At 38.8% G+C, this 20,985-nt stretch overlaps 2 protein-coding genes across 2 annotated transcripts in view; one reads left to right on the forward strand and one right to left on the reverse strand.

The window, feature by feature from the left end:
• LOC131694007 (phenoloxidase 8-like) overlaps window positions 1–20,985 on the forward strand; it is an 82,526-nt gene that overhangs the window by 53,924 nt on the left and 7,617 nt on the right. The gene's annotated exons all lie outside the window — the stretch shown is intronic.
• On the reverse strand, window positions 8,910–19,540 carry LOC131687914 (uncharacterized). The gene is made up of 9 exons (XM_058972009.1): window positions 18,649–19,540; window positions 18,493–18,594; window positions 17,808–18,435; window positions 17,501–17,744; window positions 17,242–17,437; window positions 11,186–11,719; window positions 10,198–10,653; window positions 9,513–10,140; window positions 8,910–9,448 (listed from the first exon to the last, which is right to left on the reverse strand). Exons 1-9 carry the CDS (start codon window positions 19,528–19,530, stop codon window positions 9,003–9,005), a joined length of 4,116 nt encoding a protein of 1,371 aa, XP_058827992.1. The 5' UTR covers window positions 19,531–19,540; the 3' UTR covers window positions 8,910–9,002.

Consider the following 20,985-nt stretch of genomic DNA (forward strand, 5'->3'; position numbering starts at 1 on the left):
GCAGCATAGATTGACTGAACGAGACAGCCACATGTTTGTTGGTTTACGGGTGAAATGAGAAATCTTCGCGCAGGGTTGTGCGCGATCGGTGTGCGCAGGGATGCATTTGTTTTCACGTTTTGAGTTTACATTTTATTCTAAATGCTAAATATTTTCTAATTATTGCAGCAAACAAACTTAAACATAACAAGGTTTGTGACGAAATGCTATGATGGGCGAGGGGGTGTTGAAAATCACCCAAAAAAGGCTGCGTCATTTATTGATGGTCCCTTATACAGTATTATAATCATACTTTCAATTCCTTGCCAGGAATGCGTGTTCAAAAAATTAGCGCGTATTTATTGTTATGTAGTTTAGTTTAATAACTATATTTGTTGGGTATCTTTGCTTTTAGCATTATTTTTTTTAACAAACGGCTACTTTTTTGTGAATTCTTGTTACATTCCTTGTTTAATCTAGAATGTTCTGCTGAGTTCATTGAATTCCACTGCGTAAAGCTCTTTCTAATTGTTAGTGAGTATATTAAAGGTCCAATTTTTCTATCTATCATACATCCTCGTCATGTAATAAGTGAAATTTCTTGGAGAAAGATTTTAAAAGGATTGCATACTATTTTTATATACATGGTTCTGTATATTGATTTTAATTTAAGATCCTCCTTTCCTCATTGCGTTATATTTTCCATTCCCAAATTGTCGTTTTCGTATTGTATTTATTTTTGTTTCTGTCCATTTCGCATTTCCAATTAATTCATTTAAATTACTATTTTGTTTCCTTGTATGATTCAATTTATGCAATCATTTTCTTTTATTTAATCCTCTATTTCAAATGTTGATTCTTCTTCGGTACCTATTCTGTTATATATTTCCTCAACTTTTTTTAAGCTCAACTTTGATCGTCGCTAGTTCACTCCATTCTGTTTCAGTCAGTTCGGTTATTTTCTCTTTGTCTTCCATAACCGTTTCATTCCAAGTTTTAGCAGGCCTACCCTATTTCTTTTTGCTGAATATTGTTGATTCTGCTACTTTCAGTGGGTGTTCTGCTTCTCTTCTTTGTATATGTGCCCAATATTTCAATCTCATAACTCTAATTCTTTTTGTAGATGTTTTTCCATTTAATAGTCTTGAAGCTTTTATTCTTCCTTTTGGCCTGTCTCTGATGTATTTTGAGAACTCTTTTAAAATTTGCAACTCGTATTAGCTATAGATTTTCTGTTTCTTTTCACTAACGCTGCAGCCTTCAAGCCGTACGTTATTGTTGGAGAAATCACAGTTTGGTATATTAGTTTTGCTATTTTACAGCTTGGTGTAAGCTTTTTCATGAATTCTATTACTATTCTTGTGCTGTTAATCGCTTGTCTGCATCTTATTCTTGTTGTATTGGGCCTCTTCAAGGTTTCTGTAAAAAAGGTTAGCAAATAGTTAAGTTTTATCACTACCTCAAGCGCTTCTTTATCTATGCTTATAGTTGCTGTTATATCTCTATCTGAATGTGGTTCCCTTATCCCTCCGGCACTCGCGCCAAATTTTGTAACACGAGTAGGGGAAACCGAGGAGATTTGAAACAGAGGAGAGTTGAAACAGTGCCCATTACTAGCGAAACAAAACCGTTAGGGATTCAACACTAACGTATGCGGAATAAAATTTGGACAAAATTCAAAAGGCAATTTTTTTTGTAGAAAACCCTTTATTAAATGTTCTCTCTATACGAAAACATTTGTCAGCTTTTTAACTTAATGTAGAAAAAAAATTGAGCTCATTCGAGAAGCTTTACGACAGTTTGCAGGAACTTTTTGCAAAGGAGTCGAAAAAATTGATGTTGGCATATTTTTAATTTCTTTCTTCTTTTTGCTTAATAGCTAAGTGCCAGATTGGGCGTTCGCTGCCATTTTGTTCACATGCTATCTCCTAGTGGGTCGAAATTAACACTGGATATTTGAAATGAGTGTGCCTAGAGTATGACGTTTAGTATGGTGCTTTGCGCAGGGTTGCTTTTTTTAATTTTGATTATAGAGGTTTTAACCTTAAGGTCATTCGCCTCTTCGGGTTAGAAAAATCTCTTATGAAAAATTTCTAACCCTATGTGCGGGGTTGGGACTTGAACCCAGGTGCGCTGCGTACAAGGCAATCGATTTACCAATACGCTACGCCCACCCCTGTTGCTTTTTTGTTTTAATGCTGGAAGCGTTGTCCAAATTTCATTCCGCATACGTTAATGCATTTATTTTATTTATATCGTGCCCACAAATCCTCCAATACACGCCAACTACGTTAAATGAGTGATTGAGTATTTACGGTTAACACACTACAAAAAACGAGCAAAAGTAAGTTTTCGTTATATTCTTCAAATTGGTATAAATAGAGTATTAAGTAATGTTTTATCAAGAAAATATTATTATTATGTAGTCTTACAATTAACATTTATGAATTGTATGCGTTTTTTCTAGCTTTACCATGTATCAATTGTAAATTGTGGAACAAACCTTACTTCTCGACCTAGGAGAGTTGAAAAACCTTGTTTCAACTCTTCTCGATGATGAACTTCTAGTCTTATGGTAATGTTATAATCACATTATCATTATGCATTTGTAACCAAAATCTAACATAAATTTTCAAAACAAGTGTTAGTTTATACGTAGATATACACTGTGAAAAATAATGATAATAATGCATGTCATTTTAAGGAATTATCTTAGTGTGAACTGTAGGTTTATTTATTTCTAGTAGATTAATTAGATTAGTTATGTTTATGTTATGCATTATTTTCACTACATCCCTAAGATTCATTAATGCATTAATCTAGATTAGTATACAATTACACTGTATATTTGAAATGGATTGCTCCAACCGCCTTATGATTGGACGGCTAAATGATGGAGTGTTGCCGCCCGGAAAATTTCTTTTACATATGATTTTAGAATGCCTTATCTCATTCATTATATGTTTAAATTATACTGATTCAATTATTCATGTTCATATTTCAAATACTTTTGTATTGTCCATTATATTTATCATATTATTTACATTTATTATATTCTTTATTTTCAGTTTATTCATAGCATGCCACTATTTGAAATACATATGCTCTATTCGCTCGAGCCACTGTGCATAATTTTCGCAGCATGCATAATTTTCACTATGTTTTCTTCATTATAATTATTGCGTATATTTATTTGTTATTCTCATTAATTAAAATTACATTAATCGAACTCATAGTATTTATTAAATATTTTGTTCATTTTTTTTGCTTTATTGAACTTTAAATCACATGCACTAAATACACTTTACAGCAACTGAGAACTGGGAGGGCTGGGAGCACCAGGGTATCATACGAATTGATGACTGGACGAGGGAACGTGGATAGCCAGCCCAAGTCATTTTAAGGTTGCACAGAGAATGCGCAAAATTCGCAAACGAAAAAAGCAGTTTGTTTCCACACAGTATGTCAGATCTTCATAAAAATCAATGAGCAGTACTGTAACAACATTCTACACACGCTGATTGATTTTTATGAAGATCTGACATACGGTGTGGAAAAAAACTGCTTTTTTCGTTTGCGAATTTTGCGCATTCTCTGTGCAACCTTAAGGAAACTTGATTTCTTCAGAAGGTCTAATATGAGTTTGACGCACCCTCCTCCAAACAAACCATCAGGTGGGTAAAGCATGTTTAGCGAATTTTTTTACCTTTTGGCTGGAATATTATTGTTGTAGGGGATTCTTTTTTCCCCGCGAGGTACGCGTAAGTGTCTCTGCTGACTGGCCCGCCCAACCCTTTTTGATTTCCCTTTAGTAACAACGATAATGTGAAGGTCTCACGATAAACTATTTCGGGGCTACTGTAAGTCTACCCGCATTCACTGGAAAAACTTTGAGTTGATGGTGGCTTAATATCACATCATTATTACTGCTGATATCAGTGTAGAAATTCCTGCATTTGTAACCAAAATCTAACATAAATTTTCAAAACAAGTGTTAGTTTATACGTAGATATACACTGTGAAAAATAATGATAATAATGCATGTCATTTTAAGGAATTATTTTAGTGTGAACGAATAAAAATGACACAATTGCAACATTTGATGCTTTGGAAAACGTTTTGATAATATTTAAAATAATTGGTTACTTGTTTCAACTCACATTGATTGCTGTTTCAACTTACCTCGGTATGAGGAGCGTTGAAACAAAGAGAACACTGTTACAAAAATCAATATATTGATGCTTTGTTATTGATTTGTACCAGTTATTCTAATGTAATTTGATAAAGCATAAACAGAATTAAAAAATTTAAAATTAGGCGATCATCGAATGACAGTTTTTGTGCAAAAAATTGTTTCAACCCTCCTCGGTCTTCCCTACTCGCGCGTTGTACTTTGTACAACACAGATAGTCTTTAGAATACTTCGTGATCCGTATCATTTGGAGCACTACTTTCTTCTGCAAACTTGGGCAGTGGATAATGGCCTTTCGGATGGGCGAATTAACGCGATGGAATTCTACCGCCAGGCGATGCTAGTGACCATTATTTTTTTTCGATCTACTGTATCTAAAGTGTCTGATTTTTCAGCAGATATGTGTCTTTGGCAAAGTTGTTCTGGTGATCAAAGCCTACGAGGTGGTATGCGAAATAGTTCGATATTCTGCTACTACGTGGCGCTAGTGGCCATACCATTTTTGACCTACTGTATCTCGAATTCCTGATTTGTTAGCAGGACGGTATCAGAATCAGGTATCAGAATATATTGGCTCAAATGGCACGTTCCCCGTATGTAGTCGGAGATTTGTGCCTAGCAGGACGGTATCTTCGATATAGTTGCACAAGAGATAAATACCTACAAAGCGAAACACTGAATAGTTTGGGATTCTGCCACTAGGTAGCGCTAGTGATTTCATGATTTCTATATCTCAAGATTGCGACTATTTAGAAGTATCAAGTCATAAGTGAGCTATATTATTTTCGAATCAAATCAGTACATTGAAGAAATTGAAGATTAATTGTGCTTGTTTAGCATGTTTCTGTACTTAGGAAGCTTGTGTCATTATTTCTGGGCATGTTATAAGCAGTTCCTTTTACAGATTACCATCGTGAGTGGTTGATTGGTGTTACAGAAATGGCACACATGAGTTTTACGACTTCCAAATCTTAATTTCTTTGCGTACAAATTATAAATGAATAAATTAGTTTAGTTGAGTTACAGGAACGTCATCTGACAATTTAGTGGACTTATTTTCGGAATATCATCGATTTATTCTTTCCCTTGGTGACATTCACCATTTTTGGTTTTAGTTCGAAGAAAAACTAAAACAACGACCTTCCACAGAGACAGGAAATCAGTGGGTCGAAAAAATGACATGCTCAAGTTCACTAGCGCCTCCTAGTAGAAGAATCCCATATTATTCGATGTACCACCTCGAAAGTTTTAATCTCGTGAGCAACTTTGCCGAATGCACTTACTCGCTAAAAAATCAGGAAATTGAGGTACATTAGGTTGCACAACTGACAAGCTCCCTAGCACCACCTAACAGTAGTTTTCTGAAGCAACCATAGGTTTTGATCTGCTTAGCAACTTCGTCGAAGATACTGACTTTCTAAAAAATCTAGATCTTGAGATATAGTAAGCTGAAAAAATAACATGCTCACTAGCGTCACCTAGCGGCAGAATTTTATATCAAACTATTTTATCTTCTACTGACTAGCTCTTGATCTTTTGAACAAGTTTGCCGAAGGATAACTTAACCTTCCACATGATCGAGATAACGAGATATATTGAACAGAATATTGTTTGGTCGAACTTCCCACATCGCGCATCTATTGGCCTGGTTTCATCAAACAATTTCAGATTGTATTGGTGCACTTGAGGTATATTAGTGCACATAAATGAGTGTATCTTGTCTAAAACATGATTTCTGAAGAATACATAGTGGTTTGGCATTGATAAATGTCTTTGCAACTAAATGATTACGAAAAATCCCAAAGTGTTGTACAAAGTACAACAGCGCGAGTGCTCGAGGGTTATCAATGTTTTGCATTTTGTTGCGTTTAGCTCTAGCTCTACTTTTTTCAATTCCACTCTTAATATTTTTATTAATCGCTCTAGATCCTTCACGTTGTTAGTTAAAATTAGTAAATCGTCTTCAAATGCTTATATTATTGGAAGTCCCCGTACTTCATGTTCAGCGATGGAAATCTTAGTTCTACCTGTTTTAATACACTTTGCATTATTAGTGTAAATAAATATGGTGACATGGGGCAGCCTTGTTTTATAATCTTCCCTTTAATTTTTTGTTCTGTTTCTATTTCTTCCCACAATATACTGCTGACCTCACAATTTGTAGCTTGTCTCACTCTACTTATAATGTGTTGCGGTACCTGTAGTTCTATTTATTTATTTATTTATTTATTTATTTATTTATTTATTTATTTATTTATTTATTTATTTATTTATTTATTTATTTATTTATTTATTTATTTATTTATTTATTTATTTATTTATTTATTTATTTATTTATTTATTTATTTATTTATTTATTTATTTATTTATTTATTTATTTATTTATTTATTTATTTATTTATTTATTTATTTATTTATTTATTTATTTATTTATTTATTTGGGAGCAGGGAAAAGCCCGCTGGAGCTGAATTTAGCTTTAACTCTCCAGCAGGCATAAAACCTCCTCATCTTTTATATCAACAGATAACAAATATCCAAATGATACAATTCAACACTTATAACTACAATTAAAGCTAACAGCAAATCTTAATAACTATGAACTATTACTAGACTACAGCGAACAAGATAATGAGCTCAAAAACGATTTTTTGATGGCATTACGGGACAAATGAAAGTCGAAGTCGTTGGAGCAGCGATTGAAAAGACGGCACATACTAACGAAAGGTCCGTTATAGCCATAATTTGTGCTGGCTAACGGAATGCGAAAGAAAGGATGGGTTCGAAGACAACGACGATGAATGTCTATGTCCAAAAGTAGCAGAAGTTCAGAGCAGTCGATTCGAGATTGCAGTAAATCGGCGATGAAAACTGCTTTCGAAACATCTCGGCGTACAGACAGGAGATCGAGGTCAATAAGCTTACAACGATCTATGTAGCTCGGTAGATGCAGTGGGTCCCTCCATGGGAGTCTACGAAGTGCGAAACGAACGAATTTGCGCTGAATGGCTTCGATGCGTTGAATATCATTATGGTAATAAGGTGCCCAGACTACATTGCCGTATTCGAGTGTAGAACGGACTAAAGCACAATAGAGTGCTTTTAAACAATGTATGTCGGTAAAGTTCTTGGAGACTCTAAAAATGAATCCTAGCAGCTTGGAGGCCTTAGAAATAGTGTACTCAATATGGTGTTATTAAGATTAGTTCAATTGAACCAAGGTTTACTGTGTCGAATGCTTTTCTAATAACTGATGATGTTACAATTAGCGTTTTTCCGTTTTCCAATACGCTTCTAGGGTTCTTCTCGCGTAGAGCATCTTATCATCCGTGGACCTGTTCCTAGTGAATGCAGCTTGATGGTATCCTGGCTCCCCTGCATATTTCTTAAGTCTTTTCACTAGATTGCATAATGTAATTCTGCTGAAACCTGCTATTGTTTTCGCGTTTCGTTTTTTTTGGAATTGTACAGCTTCTCTCCATTTCCTTGGAATTTCGTTCGTTTCCCACACCTTCTTAATCACAAGCCAAATTTCGTATATAACCTCCTCCTATTTGATAAATTCATTCCTTAGTCCATCTTTGCCTGCTGCTTTATCATTCGGAAGTTTTTTTTAATTATTTATCTGTTATTCCGTCCCACATTTCCAAAAATTCTTAGTTTACAAATAATTTAAATCTCGCAAAAATAGCTCGGGTTGCGCTGAAGTAAAATGATGCTCTCATAAGCCTAAAATGAACAATTATCTTAAATGAATCGACTTCAACAATACCTAACCTGGTTGGGAACGATTTGAACAAGACGCAGTACAATCAAATGACATTAAATTTTTGTACATATTGTAATCAATACATAATAATCTATGACATCGTATTTTTTAGAATTCATTCGTCTCGCACAGACAAGTGATAATAATATGCCGAAGCCCTCTCAATAAGCATCAAAAATATCTCGGTACTAGTCCTGAATTCCTCATATATGCTGAAATTGGTTGCGAAACTTATTTAAAAAGAATGCCAAGTTTAAGACCTAAATGTAGCACAAACACCATAAAACCGCTCCGACAAATATCGCTATACACAAACGGTTTTCACTCCTTAAAACATGAACGGTCAACTGGCATTCAGTCAAATGGCATTCGGCCAAACGGCATTCAGCCAAATTACCTTCCGCCAAATTACCCATTCGATCTAATTTTCGGCCCATGGATCCTATCGGCCAAATGACATTCGGTCTAACGTCCTGCTGCTAGATGATCCATTCCACTAAAAGGCAAATGGCTTTCGGTCAATTGACCTAGAGCTGTAATATCAAAGTTTTGCTCTTCTCAAATTTGAACAAGAAAACGGTATTTTTGCTTGGTTAACAAGATCAAATTTCCAGATCTGATTGTGAATCACAAAACATGTAGAAAGTATTGAGAAGATTTTTTTTGTTTTACAGAGCACGCTCTTGACACACCGCGTGCTTTTGGCAATATCCAGATCAAGCCTGAGTGCCTTTCCCGGTTTTTTCTCTATCTCGAATGTGCTGGCCCGTCCTCGTGTGTGTACGTGCTCTCCAAGCTGAATGTGCCTCCCTATAATCTGCATCACCACGGAAGCCATGTGGCACTATGACGCAACGTTATCATGTGATAACAACAGAGAGTGAGTGAAGTTGGCGAAGAAGTGTGCTCTTTCCGGATGCTGTGAGAGAGATTTGGAAAATCTCGCAAGAGAATAAAGGCCGTATTCACCATTGAGGGTTATGCTTCGGTATAATTAATTGAATCATTTTTCAAATTACTATGCTGATTTTCGTCTATATTAATTACATTGTCAAATACGATTTTCACGTTCTAGCAATAACGGTATTAGTGAAACGAATCTGTACAGTAGTCAATGCCATGTTAGTATTGCCAGCCACAAAGTCCTGAAGAGTACGAACGCTAGTTGCAGCACGTCGATCAAACGGATAACCCATAGCACGACGATCCGGATACAGCCGATCACGAAGCCCACAGAATGAATGCGAATCGTTGCAGTTGACGTTTTCGTCGAATTCTTGATTAACCGTATCGTTGGTGTAGTCGGATATCATTACAAACATGTCGAACTTCATTCCTTCGGGAGTACCCTTCGGCAAAAGCAAATGATGTGGCCATCCACAGTTACAGAAGCGGAAGGCCTCGGTACCTGGTTGATTCGAAAGAGCAACCTGGCGGAAAGTTCGCTCATACGGGATAGTGACACTGGATTGCTCCGACCGACGAACAATGTTGTTTACTCCAGGATTTACTGTAACATGAAAAAATCATTATTATATCAATATTTCGCCACATGCCACACATGTACGACTTACGCGTGACAGTGAACTTATCCAACTCTGTCATCAGGATGCGCTGTTCTTGATACGTTAGGGCAGTATTACGTTCGTCAACTTTTGGCCCAATAAATATTCGGCATGTGCCGCGTCTCATTGCCCCGCTGTTGTTGTTGACAGCTAGTCGATAAGTGAACGGAGCATGCTGGAGATGAGTGAAAGACGCGAAAACATTTCCCTGCGGTCCAAAGTCTAATCCAGTAGCCAAATCAACCTGCGACCGTTGCCAATAGGTGAGCAATACATTGTTTGGTGCGTTAGCTCGATTCAGTTGGGCACTAATCGATTGAATTTGAATTCCGTTATAGTTCAGCTGATTTGTCGGATAAGGTTGCAACGTGTTCTTGAAGCGATGGAACATGTTATCGACTTGACAGTGAAGACGATAAAAGGAAGGATCACGCATAGCAGTCTGGAACTCTCCAACAACTCCGTAGCCTTCCAGGAAGCGGTTATCTGGATCGTGGCTGTAGGCAATGACATTGTGAAGATTACCATGATAACTTCCGTAGTATTGTCTATTGACCGAAAGGGACGACGGCTCCATGATATTACCAAGGATATCAACGCCTGTAGTTTCGTCCAGAGGTATTCGTTGTCCATTTGGCTGCAAGAAAGAACATATTCAACTATGATTCATCACTCATTAGCTCGAAAGAAATACCCCCAATACAAAGCCTGCATCGATAGCTTCAGCGATTCGACTTCCCCACCGTTCCAGATCATTAACTGAGAAAATCACATCATCATCAACACGGTTGACATCTCTCAACATTTGATTTTGTGGCCGTGGTGGGAATGCGCGACTGTTGGCACTTCTGATAATCTTGGGAAAGTAACCTTCCGTCAGTGGAATTCGTAGGTTGTTCAAAGGTTGAACACGAGATAATCGAGCGCAGAATCTTTCGATATTGTACCTAGCAATCAATTGCTGATGCATGTAGTAGAACAGCTCACCACGGCGATCTTTGCGCACAACTTGATCCGGTCCATCTCCAGGGTATACCAAGTGCCAATGCCAGTGATGAAGGTTGACACCAATATCCTCGCGGAAATAGGCCAAGCGCTGTTCGTCTTCTCGCTCCGATGCCGTAAAGTTCATTGGAATATCAATAGTCATCTAAATGCACAGCAAAACGATCAAATAATTATTTCACATTTATTTTTCATTTATTTTCAAACACATAATTGCACGCAAAAATAAAATGATATTAAAACAACATTTAGCGCACTTACTTTGCTTGAATCTAGCAAGGGATTGCAAATTAAAACAAATGATATTGCACGTCATGTGTTTACATCAATATTGGAACAAAAATAAATAGATATACATTGATTTTCCAAATAATGAAGCTGTAATCAACGTATAAGCATATAACAATATTCGCTGAAGAATGCAGGTCAAGCCGCGTGAATTTGTAAATAACTTAAAAATTACATCTATATGATGCTCCAAATATAGGCATGAAAAGAAATGAATAATTACTAAATATTTCGATACTCCCATTAAGTTCATTGATTTCAACTTAGTTTTCAATCAAAATTTCGATTCAAGCAATGACTGTCTACAACAGCATTGGTTTACATATCGTTCAAATTCCATAATTCGTTTGGGTATAGGAACTAGATTTTAATCTGTTCATTGAACTTACCCGGTTCTCCTGCTGCACAACCGATCCCTCTTCACGAAGCCTAGGGAAAACGGCGGGATCGACGAATGAATCCGGAAATAATTCCAACAGTGAAGGAATACTAAGATCTTTCGTATCCGGGCGGTGCTGGACGGCGACCGACAGTGCGTACTGGAACAGCATCGGATTCAGGCGATCTCGTGCATAAGCACCAACACTCATCAGTGATTCCACATCGGGCTGGTTTATGAAAAACGCAATCAGTTCTCCGGCAATCTTGCGATGCTTCTCATTAAATAGAGAGAATCCACCACGGCGATCGATTGCTTCGGCAAAGCCAATACTAGGAGTACCGACGTTGCGAACCGGAATCCTGGTATCCGCATCGCTACCGAAACGGTTCTGCAGACTCTCCCCAATGGGACGGTAACGTTCGGTGAGATAATTTTCCGGTAAATCGATAACCGTTTTACCGTTATCCTTCGGATAGAAAGTTGGTTCCAGAGGACGCTGCAAAAGCGACAAAAGTTTTCGGTTACCAGAACTAGACATTTTCTACTCAGACACGATGTTCAAGGAACGAAGAGAAACCGATGTGTTATAGTGTTTGATCAAGACGAGCACGGCTTTTATAATGAAACGAAAAAAATTTGGTAACCGCAATTGTGTAACAAACTAAATTTCGATAGGCGTAGGCATTTTGCTAGTGGTTTGTGAACCACGCGGTCTGATAAAAACTACAGAGTAAACAAAATAAACCTATAGCTTGTTCTGAAAGTCGATTGTGATAAGGAGTCAAAAACTCCGGTCAAATTCGATTTTTTTTGTGGTTGGGTTTTACAATTTGTTTTTGCTAGTTTCATCGTCGTTGATTCTGTACCGCAATCGAATCAACCATTTATAAATCAGATCAGTTAGTCTCACAACTACTTTGGACGCGTGAAATAGAGCAGTACTTATGACTCACTTATTTAGTAGCACGATACTTTCTTCACTCACGAGTAGTTTGCATTTGAACAACACGTTATTAATTTTTAATCTTCATATTAGATCAGTAACAAATATATCGTCTGTTGCGTATTTAATTGTTGAATTCTCATATCTGCGGAAGACCAGTGGCGTAGACCAGTACCGCCTTTACGCATCGGCACACTGGGCTTTTAGGGGGCCCCAACTTAGGATGAATATAGAGTCAGTCAAAAGGTTTTGCTACAAAAAATAGTAGCACTCAATTGTTTACAACTCTATAGCATGTGGGTAATAATGGATCAGTTGCTCGTATTCGCACATTGCACCTTAACCACTGTAACGTTTTAAGAGCATCAGACAATCAAGCGGAGTGACGGTAGCGGCAGTAAACGAGGCACTGCATGACCAGGATGGTATTGGACCAATCAACCCAACATTTCGATTCAAGTTTCAATTCGTTTTGAGCAAAAACAATGAAGTGTTTTCTACAACACGTATAGAAAATTCGAAAGGCACCAACCAGGAGCGGCAAGCAACAAGGTGGCAAAATTCCCACAAAAAGCTGTACAGAAAGTGGAAGAAGATGTCGAATTTCGGTACACAATCCTTTTTTTATTTCGTTTATTAGCGGTAGCTTAACGTGGATCTTTCATGTGTTTGCAATATGTAAAATATAAAAATAAAAGCAAATATTATAGATTGTCCGTTGGATCTCGCGCGCGCAACTTTTTATTGCGAACGAAGACCATCTTTTGCGGCTGGCCAACTGCCTCGTGGGGACCATTTAATTCTCTCCTGTCCTCCACATCAAGGTCATCAGCGTTAAAAGTGCCTTGGTGCTCGCGACCAGATGTTCTTTCCTACTTCTTGCACTTACGGGTGACCAATGTAAATCCGTCGTCATTGTTATTATCTTCCTCACCGATATTGCTTACAGTGGTTTTTGGGGTGCTGGATGCTGTGTTGGCAGTTGTCAATACGGACTGAACAGCTGCCACAAATTTGGCAACCGTTTGTGGTTCAGGTATTGGTATTGAAAATTCTTTTTTGGGTTGGTTTGCCGTGGATGCGTTGGCAATCGGTAGAGATGCATTCTCCTCTGTATCGTCCGCGCAAGGTTGTCCGTGGTGCGCTATCTGATTACAATACTTGCACGTAGGAGTTTGCCCCTCATGGGTGCATAACGTAGTTTGGTTAATAGTAGCTTCATGGGTTTTGAGTTTTATAGTCAAATGGGAGGGTATAGGTCTTTCGATCCGCATCATCACCACAAGAACACCGTTAGGTGTACTCGGGATGAAGTTTCTCTACGTATCACGTGTAACGGATTCTACTTCTCCGTATTGTGACATGTATTTTGCGATTAGATCAGGAGGGGTACGTGGTGATAGGTCATGTAGCTTTACATCTACATAGTCCTTTTCTATATACACGGGAATCTTAATTCCAACTTTATCCCTTTCAGCCACGTGCTTCAAGTTGTTCTGCAAAACGAAACGTTCGGCTTGGGCTAACGTATTGAATGATATGAGCACTACATTGCGAAGATGATGATACTGTAGATACATAACCTCCTTGAGCCTAAGCTGCATCTACACCTTCAACAGGTATTCCACTTCACGAAAACTCAATCTTATTGAACAGAATTTAAAGTCAAAGACCGCTGTGTTGGGTCGGAGTAGAGATTTTTCGTCAACTTTACCCATGATGGCAAGAATAAATTAAAAGTTTCCTTTGTTCTCGAGACAATGCACACTAGATCGAGAGGTTACTAGTTGTTGTTCACTTGGTTCAATTGTACGTCTGACTTGGGCAGAAGTCGAAAGTAGACTGTAATAACCTCATTAATGAAAATCAGTCGAAAATTTACAGGTCTATCAGTTCGTTTACGGCAGCCATGACGAAAGCATTAAAGCAACAACGTTCATTGTTTTGTTATTACTGCCGGCTCCACACTGGAACGAAGAAATACTTTATGTCGGCCGGATACGACCGAAGGCCCATTTACCTGATCCTGGCGCTCCTGGAGAAAGTTGGGAGCATTGAACGCAAGCCGGCCGTCCGATGGTTTGCGTAATCGGGAAGTGCAGCAAGCGCCAAAATGAAAGAAGGAAGGCAAGATGGTGAAATTCCTCCGCGCTTTGGACCGGAAGGCCAGAGCCACTGTTCAGATGGTCGAAAAGTGTTTGACCAATATGAAAACATGTTAATGTGTAAAAAGCGCAAGCGGTCGCCCAAAAGCAGCGGCTGAAGGTGCTTGTCAAAGATGCCTTGCGAAACTCAACGTGGTTGTGATCATGAACAACGAGACGTACCCGATGCACGACGGCAATGACTGTCAGGGGACCGACTATTTTACGTCCAGCAGGAAGGAGATGATTAGCGACGTAAAGTACATCTCCTACACGAAATTCCCAAAGAAGGTTCTTTTGTGGCTGACGATCAATTAAAAGGAGATGTCAAAACCGGTCTTCTTTTCTTCGCATCTTGCGGTCAACGCGGAGGTCTACAGCAGAAATGATTGTCGGAAGTTGCGGCCTTTTTAAGAAATACCATTCGAAGAACGTTTTAGTGTTCTGGTTGGATCTAGCCTGTCCACAATACACGAAGCGGTTGCTGGAGCGTTTGATAATTCCAGTCGTCCGCAAGAACGCCAACTACCCATCGTGCTCCATCTATGCCAAATTAAAAATTTCTGAGCAAACCTAAAGCGAAATATCTATTCAAACAAGTAGCGAAAACCGACAGTGCCAAAGAAGGACAGACGGGAAAATCTAGGCTAGTATCGCAATGCTTGCAGCGGTCAAACTTCATACCAGAGAGCTATATGCTTCGTTAAGAGCAGCCGATAGAAAACTTTCCCGGTATTACAAACATGAGTATGACGAAATTGTACTCATAGAGGCCGCGAATGTAAAGAAAAGTTTTATTAGGAGGGAAAGCGTCCTGGCAGCGGTCATAATAAACAATCGTAATCTGTGCCCACATCGTATAGGAATGGCTGCGAGGCACTTCGAGTTATTATTGAACGGACAAAAAATACAAATAGAGTAAAGGTTGAAAATGTGGAAAAGTGGTGGATCCCTCCAGGCTAAACAGACGTGTAGAAGGCTATTCGAGAGCTAAAGGGTGTCTCACATCAAATTGCATCACCGAAAAAACGCAATAGAAAATTACCTTGTGGACCGATCCTTTTCAATTTTTTTTACAATTTAGTAAGCTTTTGGCATTTTTATTTCATTCAACTTCAATACCATGTCCGTACGCTCGCACCTTATGTTTCACTTTACTCATTGGGTTCCGTACAGCTTCTGCAGCTTCTTCTGTGGCTGCAGTTTCTTCTGTACGGAAACCCACTTTTTCTTAATTTTTTCCTCAGATTTGACTTCCGTGAGGTGCTTCCGCAGTGCCTGCTTCATAATTGCGCAGTATTTTTCGATGTGCCTTAGTTCCGGTGCGTTAGGAGGTTCACGTCCTTGAGTACGAAAGTGACCCCGTTGGCTTCATATCACTCCAGGACAACATTTCAATAGTTGCTAGATCCGTCCAGAAGATTGTAGGGCCCTCGTGTTGCTTTAACAGAGAAAGCAGATGCTTCTGTAGACACTCATTGAGGCAGATCTTCCCGTTTACAGTCCCGGTAGTCACGAACGGTGCACTCCGCTTGCCACATGAGCATATCGCTTGTCAAATCATGTAGTTATTGGCAAAGTTTCTGCTCCCTTACTTCCTCCGGAACATCAAACTTTTGCCGGGCGGTGAAGAACAGTAGCCCCGAAAGCTGCTGGAAGTCCACCTTGACGTAAATGATGAGACAATGAGGCTTCCGCAGCGTCTGGGTGTAGTTTCAGGGTCCGTTTCCCACCGTAATTGCCGTTCGTCGTGATTTGGAGCCTTCTGCACTTTGTACGTATGCGGTTTGTTTCGATTCTTAGCTCTCTGAATGAAAGACTTGGACAGATGCAACTTTTTGGCCACATCCCTGACGAAGCATTGGGATTCCGCTTAAACGCTTTCAATACACGGTTGTAGTCCTGATCACTAATAATAAAACATACATTCTGACCGCATTTCTCCTTCCGTTCGATGCTCAGAGTTTGGTAGTAACGTTTATTCACACGACTTGACTGCACGATTCCGAGTTTCTTTCTGATGTCCCGATGAGAGAGTTGAGGATTTTCCAGGTGTTGCGCAAAGTTAATTCACGATGTTTTTTCAGGTGACGCACACGACCCACCGTTGATTGCCCGTTTCCGAGTTGTTTTCCGATGTCTCCATTAGAGAGTTGAGGATTTTCCAGGTGCGTGAACAAAATCAATTAGCGACTATACGAAAATGAATTAGCGACATTGCTTTTTGGGCGACGGCATTTTTTCCATTTTTTGAAAAACTGACTGCGATAAAAATACATTATAAACAATACACTCTAAACTACTTCTACTCAATATTTCAAGAGAAAATACCAAATGGGTTATTTTCTACAGCGATTTTTCCGTTATGCAATTTGATGTGGGACACCCTTTAACAGGGTAAAGTCCGTTAGAAAGGAACCAGTCAAATTTCCAAATGTTTGGAGTGACCGGCTATAGGAAGCAATCCCCTGCTTGATTGGGATGATTTAGATGGAAGAAGAACCTTCGAAATGGTTGCATGGCTTCAATTGCCCTATCTACAACAATGAACTCTCCCGTGCTCTGTTTAGCAGGGTGTACGCATTAGCAGGATCCTTTGTCGCCGAAAAACCAAAACAGGTTTCTAGAAGGATGCAAGATAACGTACGATTCAATGAAACGAAACGACCTTTTTCAAACAATCCTTCATCACATTTCGGGGCAGACCCGACACTACAATAGACATACATAAAAACTGGAGACCCATGATCCTAAAAGTCTGGCTTAAATTCGATCATGGTTCGGAGCACTCGGATTGGTCAATCACGAAAATGATGATAACTGATTACTGATTAAGGGCCGTAAATATAATTTTTCGTTGAAAATTGAGGTTGAGATTAAATATAACATAATTACGTAAGCAAAATTTTATTGAAGTTTCATAGACGTTAGGAAGTTTCACAGGCATTAGAAAATTATTCAATTGTTAATTCAAGTTCTAGCGATAACCGTATTTGTAAAACGAATCTCTACGACAGTACGTTTCATATTACTGAACTGCTGTACCAACTGCTGCATGTGAGTAACATCGTTATCCATAGACCTATCAAAGGGGTAGCCCATAGCTCTGCGATCCGGATAAAGCCGATCACGAAGCCCACAATAGGAATGCGAGTCATTGCAATCCTCAAATCTATAAGTATAAACAACACATTTAACCAATTCCATTACAGAATAGTATTCAATTATTCCTTACTCATTCAATTCTAAATTTACCGAATCGTCTTCGTAATCTGAAACCATTACAAACAGCTCATAGGGTGTTCCGCCCAATGAACCCTTAGGAATCAGCAAGTGATCTGGCCATCCACAATTACAAAACCGATATCTCTCTGTCCCTGGCATGGTCGATATATCTTGACGTCGAAAGGTTCTTTCAAATGGTATGGTCACACTGGAGTCATCAGAGGCACGCGTGATGTTGTTCATTCCAGGGTTCACTTTGAAAATGAAAGCATTATAAACAATCCGAAAGTATTTTCCAAAATTCGAATCTAACTCACAATCAATTACGAATTTATCAAGTTCGATTACATGACGACGCTGCTCATCAAAAGCAATCAGTTCGCCGGTGCCATCGTATATCGGTGCTAGAAAAATTCTAACAGTCCCCCGGCGAACTCGTTGCGAATCATTTGTCACATTGATTCGATAGACGAACGGTGCATGTTGAAGGTGTGTGAACGTCGCAACAACATTACCTTCCGGTCCAAAGTCAAGTCCAACCGCGAGATCGACCTGAGAGCGTTGCCAGTAAGTTAGCAACCGATTTATGGCAGCTTTTCCGTCCGTTACATGAACGGAGACATCTTCCACATTCACTCCGGGGAATCCGAGCTCCTGTTTACTGTACGGAGTCAACGTTTTCTTGTGAAGCTCAAACATGTCATCCACGAACCAGTGTAGGCGGTAAAAGATGGGGTCTCGAAGAGCTGTAGCCAAATCACCAATCACTCCCGGGCCTTCAAGGTACTCATTATCTGGATCATGAATAAATGCTATCAAATCATGTATCGTCGAATGGATGTTTCCATAATAGGGAATATTTATTGATAGTGCTGAGCTTTCCAGAATATTACCAAGAACATCAATTGCTGTGTCGGCCTCGAGCAGCATTTTGTCGCCGTTTGGCTAGAAATTAATTGACAATAGACTGATTGATTAGAGCATTTTGAGGGAAGGACTTACCAGAATGACTTCTCCACTTTTAGCAGCTTCTATGTACCGCCCGATCAAATTCTCTATTTCAAGTATTGTTGATACTGCACCATCGGCAGGTCTATTCATATGCTGAAAAATAATTTAAAATATCCATGTTGTTATGCAATTATGGACCAAACTTACCGTTAACAACATATTTTTGTGTCTCGCTGGATAGGTTACGTTTGTGCCACTATTCAAAATTTTTGGATGATATGCTTCTGGTATGGGTTCTCTTAGGTTCCTCAATGGCACAACCTTTGGCAAGAAGTTGCTGTACCGCTCTGTGCTATAACGTGCAACTATCTGTCGATGCATATAGTAAAACAGCTCGCCTCGTCTATCTTTGCGAACCACTTCGATGGGACCTTCCGACGGGTACACCAAGTGCCAGTGCCAATGGTGGAGATTTACACCGATATCCTCCCTAAAGTATGCCAACCGCTGTTCTGGTTCCACGTCGGAGGACGTGAAATGTAACGGTATATCCACGGCCACTCGCTGAGATTGTGTGACAACAAAACCCTCCTCTCGCAATCTTGGAACCACCAAAGGATCAACAAACCGTAATGGGAACATCTCCAATAGCGTCGGCATCGGTATGCCATTTGTGTCGTGCCGGTGTTGCAGAGCAACAGATAAAGCATACTGAAACATAGTCGGATTCAGACGATCACGAGCATATGATGCGACCGATAGCAGAGTTTCTGGATCCGGTTGCTTCATGAAATCTTCTACCAGTTTACCCGCGATTTTTCGTTGCCCAGCACTGAAGAAATTGAAACTACAATGTCGTGGAATAGATTCCGCATAACCCAGATCTGGCAGATCTACAGATTTCACGGTGATATGGTTGGGCGACGTACTCCCAAACCGTTGATCAATCAAATCGGCCATTGGCCGGTAACGCTCGGTGAGATAAGCTTCCGGTAAGGCCATATACGTTTGGCCTCCATACTTTGGATAGAACAAAGGCTCACACGGGCGTGTCATCAAACACATGAATCCTGTTTTATAATCTGTCATTTTGTATTGATTATTGTCCTGAAGAATGAATTCAAAAGAGTTCTAACAATTTGCGAAACTCGACGAAACTAAAAAAGCATAGATCAATGCACGTCTTTTATAGGATGCAGTTATTCAACTAGAATTCTTTCTAAAGTCAATGATCTGAAATTAATCTGCAGCGCTATCAGTATCCGTATGATAAAAACCACAGGGTGCAACAATGTATGAATTAAAACACGTGAGACTGTGCAACTATGCTAGTTAGAAATTGCAGAGTAGAATTAGTTTACTCTCGAATCAACGATGAATCAGACAAATTGTAAGATATGTAGAAATAGTGGAACAGAGAACATTTTGCCTTAAGTCCGCTTTAATAATTCAGTGATCACGGTGTTATCCTATGTAAACTATACGTATTTATATGAACAGTGCAGTGTACTGGTACACTTCCAATTAAAGTACATTTTCCGATCCTACAGTATACGTAAACTTCAATCCCCACTTAGTACCTATTTGTAAAATATCTATAATTTATTGAATTCATATACGTACCTAGAAAGAGATTTAATACTCCTAACAGTAGTATAAATCCTTATTGGATAAATCCTATTCGTCATTGGGCCAATGACAACGGAGGACACACCATTCGTGACAAAATATATCTGATTTTCAATTTAGAAAATAAAGTTGCATATTTTAGATACTCCTTTCCTAGCAAGGTTCATGTGTAGATATTGGCTAATAACGTTGCATTAAAATAGAGATTAATAGGATAAAACACTTTTAATTCACCTAACAGTGTCACCAGACAATTTGCACAGAGGGCGAAAAACACCGTTGTAAAATTAAGCAGAATTAAGAATTAGCACATCAGCCGGAAAAATTTGAATCGCTATTTCGTACCAAAACACGTGCACATGTTTGGCTGCACAACCGAACCCCATGTACGTACAAACAAAAAAATGTAAAAAATAGCGAAACATTGGTCAAATTTCAAATAAAACAATGGGAAAACTTTGTGATTAGAATTTAAGCTATGGTGGTTTCGAAAACATCACGATCCTATAAAAACCCTGAATTTTCCTGTTATTTGTGTTAGTTGTGCACACTTTTACATATATTAGAAGAATTCTTTAACTAATTTCTAGTAAATAGCACAAAAAACAAGTCGTCACGTTCAGGAAAAATATTGAAAATCTCGCGTTCCTTCTGCTACCAAAAATTCTAAACCGGGTCCTATATTGAAAGGCTAAATATAATACATAGCAAAGTTCTTTCATAATGAGATATAGTTTGAATTCGCTATAACTTTTGACCCAATGAACGTGACCATACTTCACAATTCTGTTATGAAACTCTTTCCAAGTTTTGAATTCTCAATTATTTTCGAGATTTCGTATGAATTTCGAGCTCTGGTAAACCGGTTTCACCAAGCACTCAAATCAAATGTTGTAGAATTTTCTTCAAACAAAA

The sequence above is a fragment of the Topomyia yanbarensis genome, chromosome 3, assembly GCF_030247195.1.
Source record: "Topomyia yanbarensis strain Yona2022 chromosome 3, ASM3024719v1, whole genome shotgun sequence".
NCBI lineage: Eukaryota > Metazoa > Arthropoda > Insecta > Diptera > Culicidae > Topomyia > Topomyia yanbarensis.

What these genes read in the sequence shown, in the direction of transcription:
- LOC131687914 (XM_058972009.1), bottom strand. Translation starts at nt 19,530, where the DNA reads ATGACAGATTATAAAACAGGATTCATGTGTTTGATGACACGCCCGTGT. An exon ending in AAAGTGGAGAAGTCATTCTG is followed by an intron (nt 18,436 to 18,492) that starts GTAAGTCCTTCC and finishes ATTAATTTCTAG; the next exon opens with CCAAACGGCGACAAAATGCT. An exon ending in TTGTGCAGCAGGAGAACCGG is followed by an intron (nt 10,654 to 11,185) that starts GTAAGTTCAATG and finishes CTGTGCATTTAG; the next exon opens with ATGACTATTGATATTCCAAT.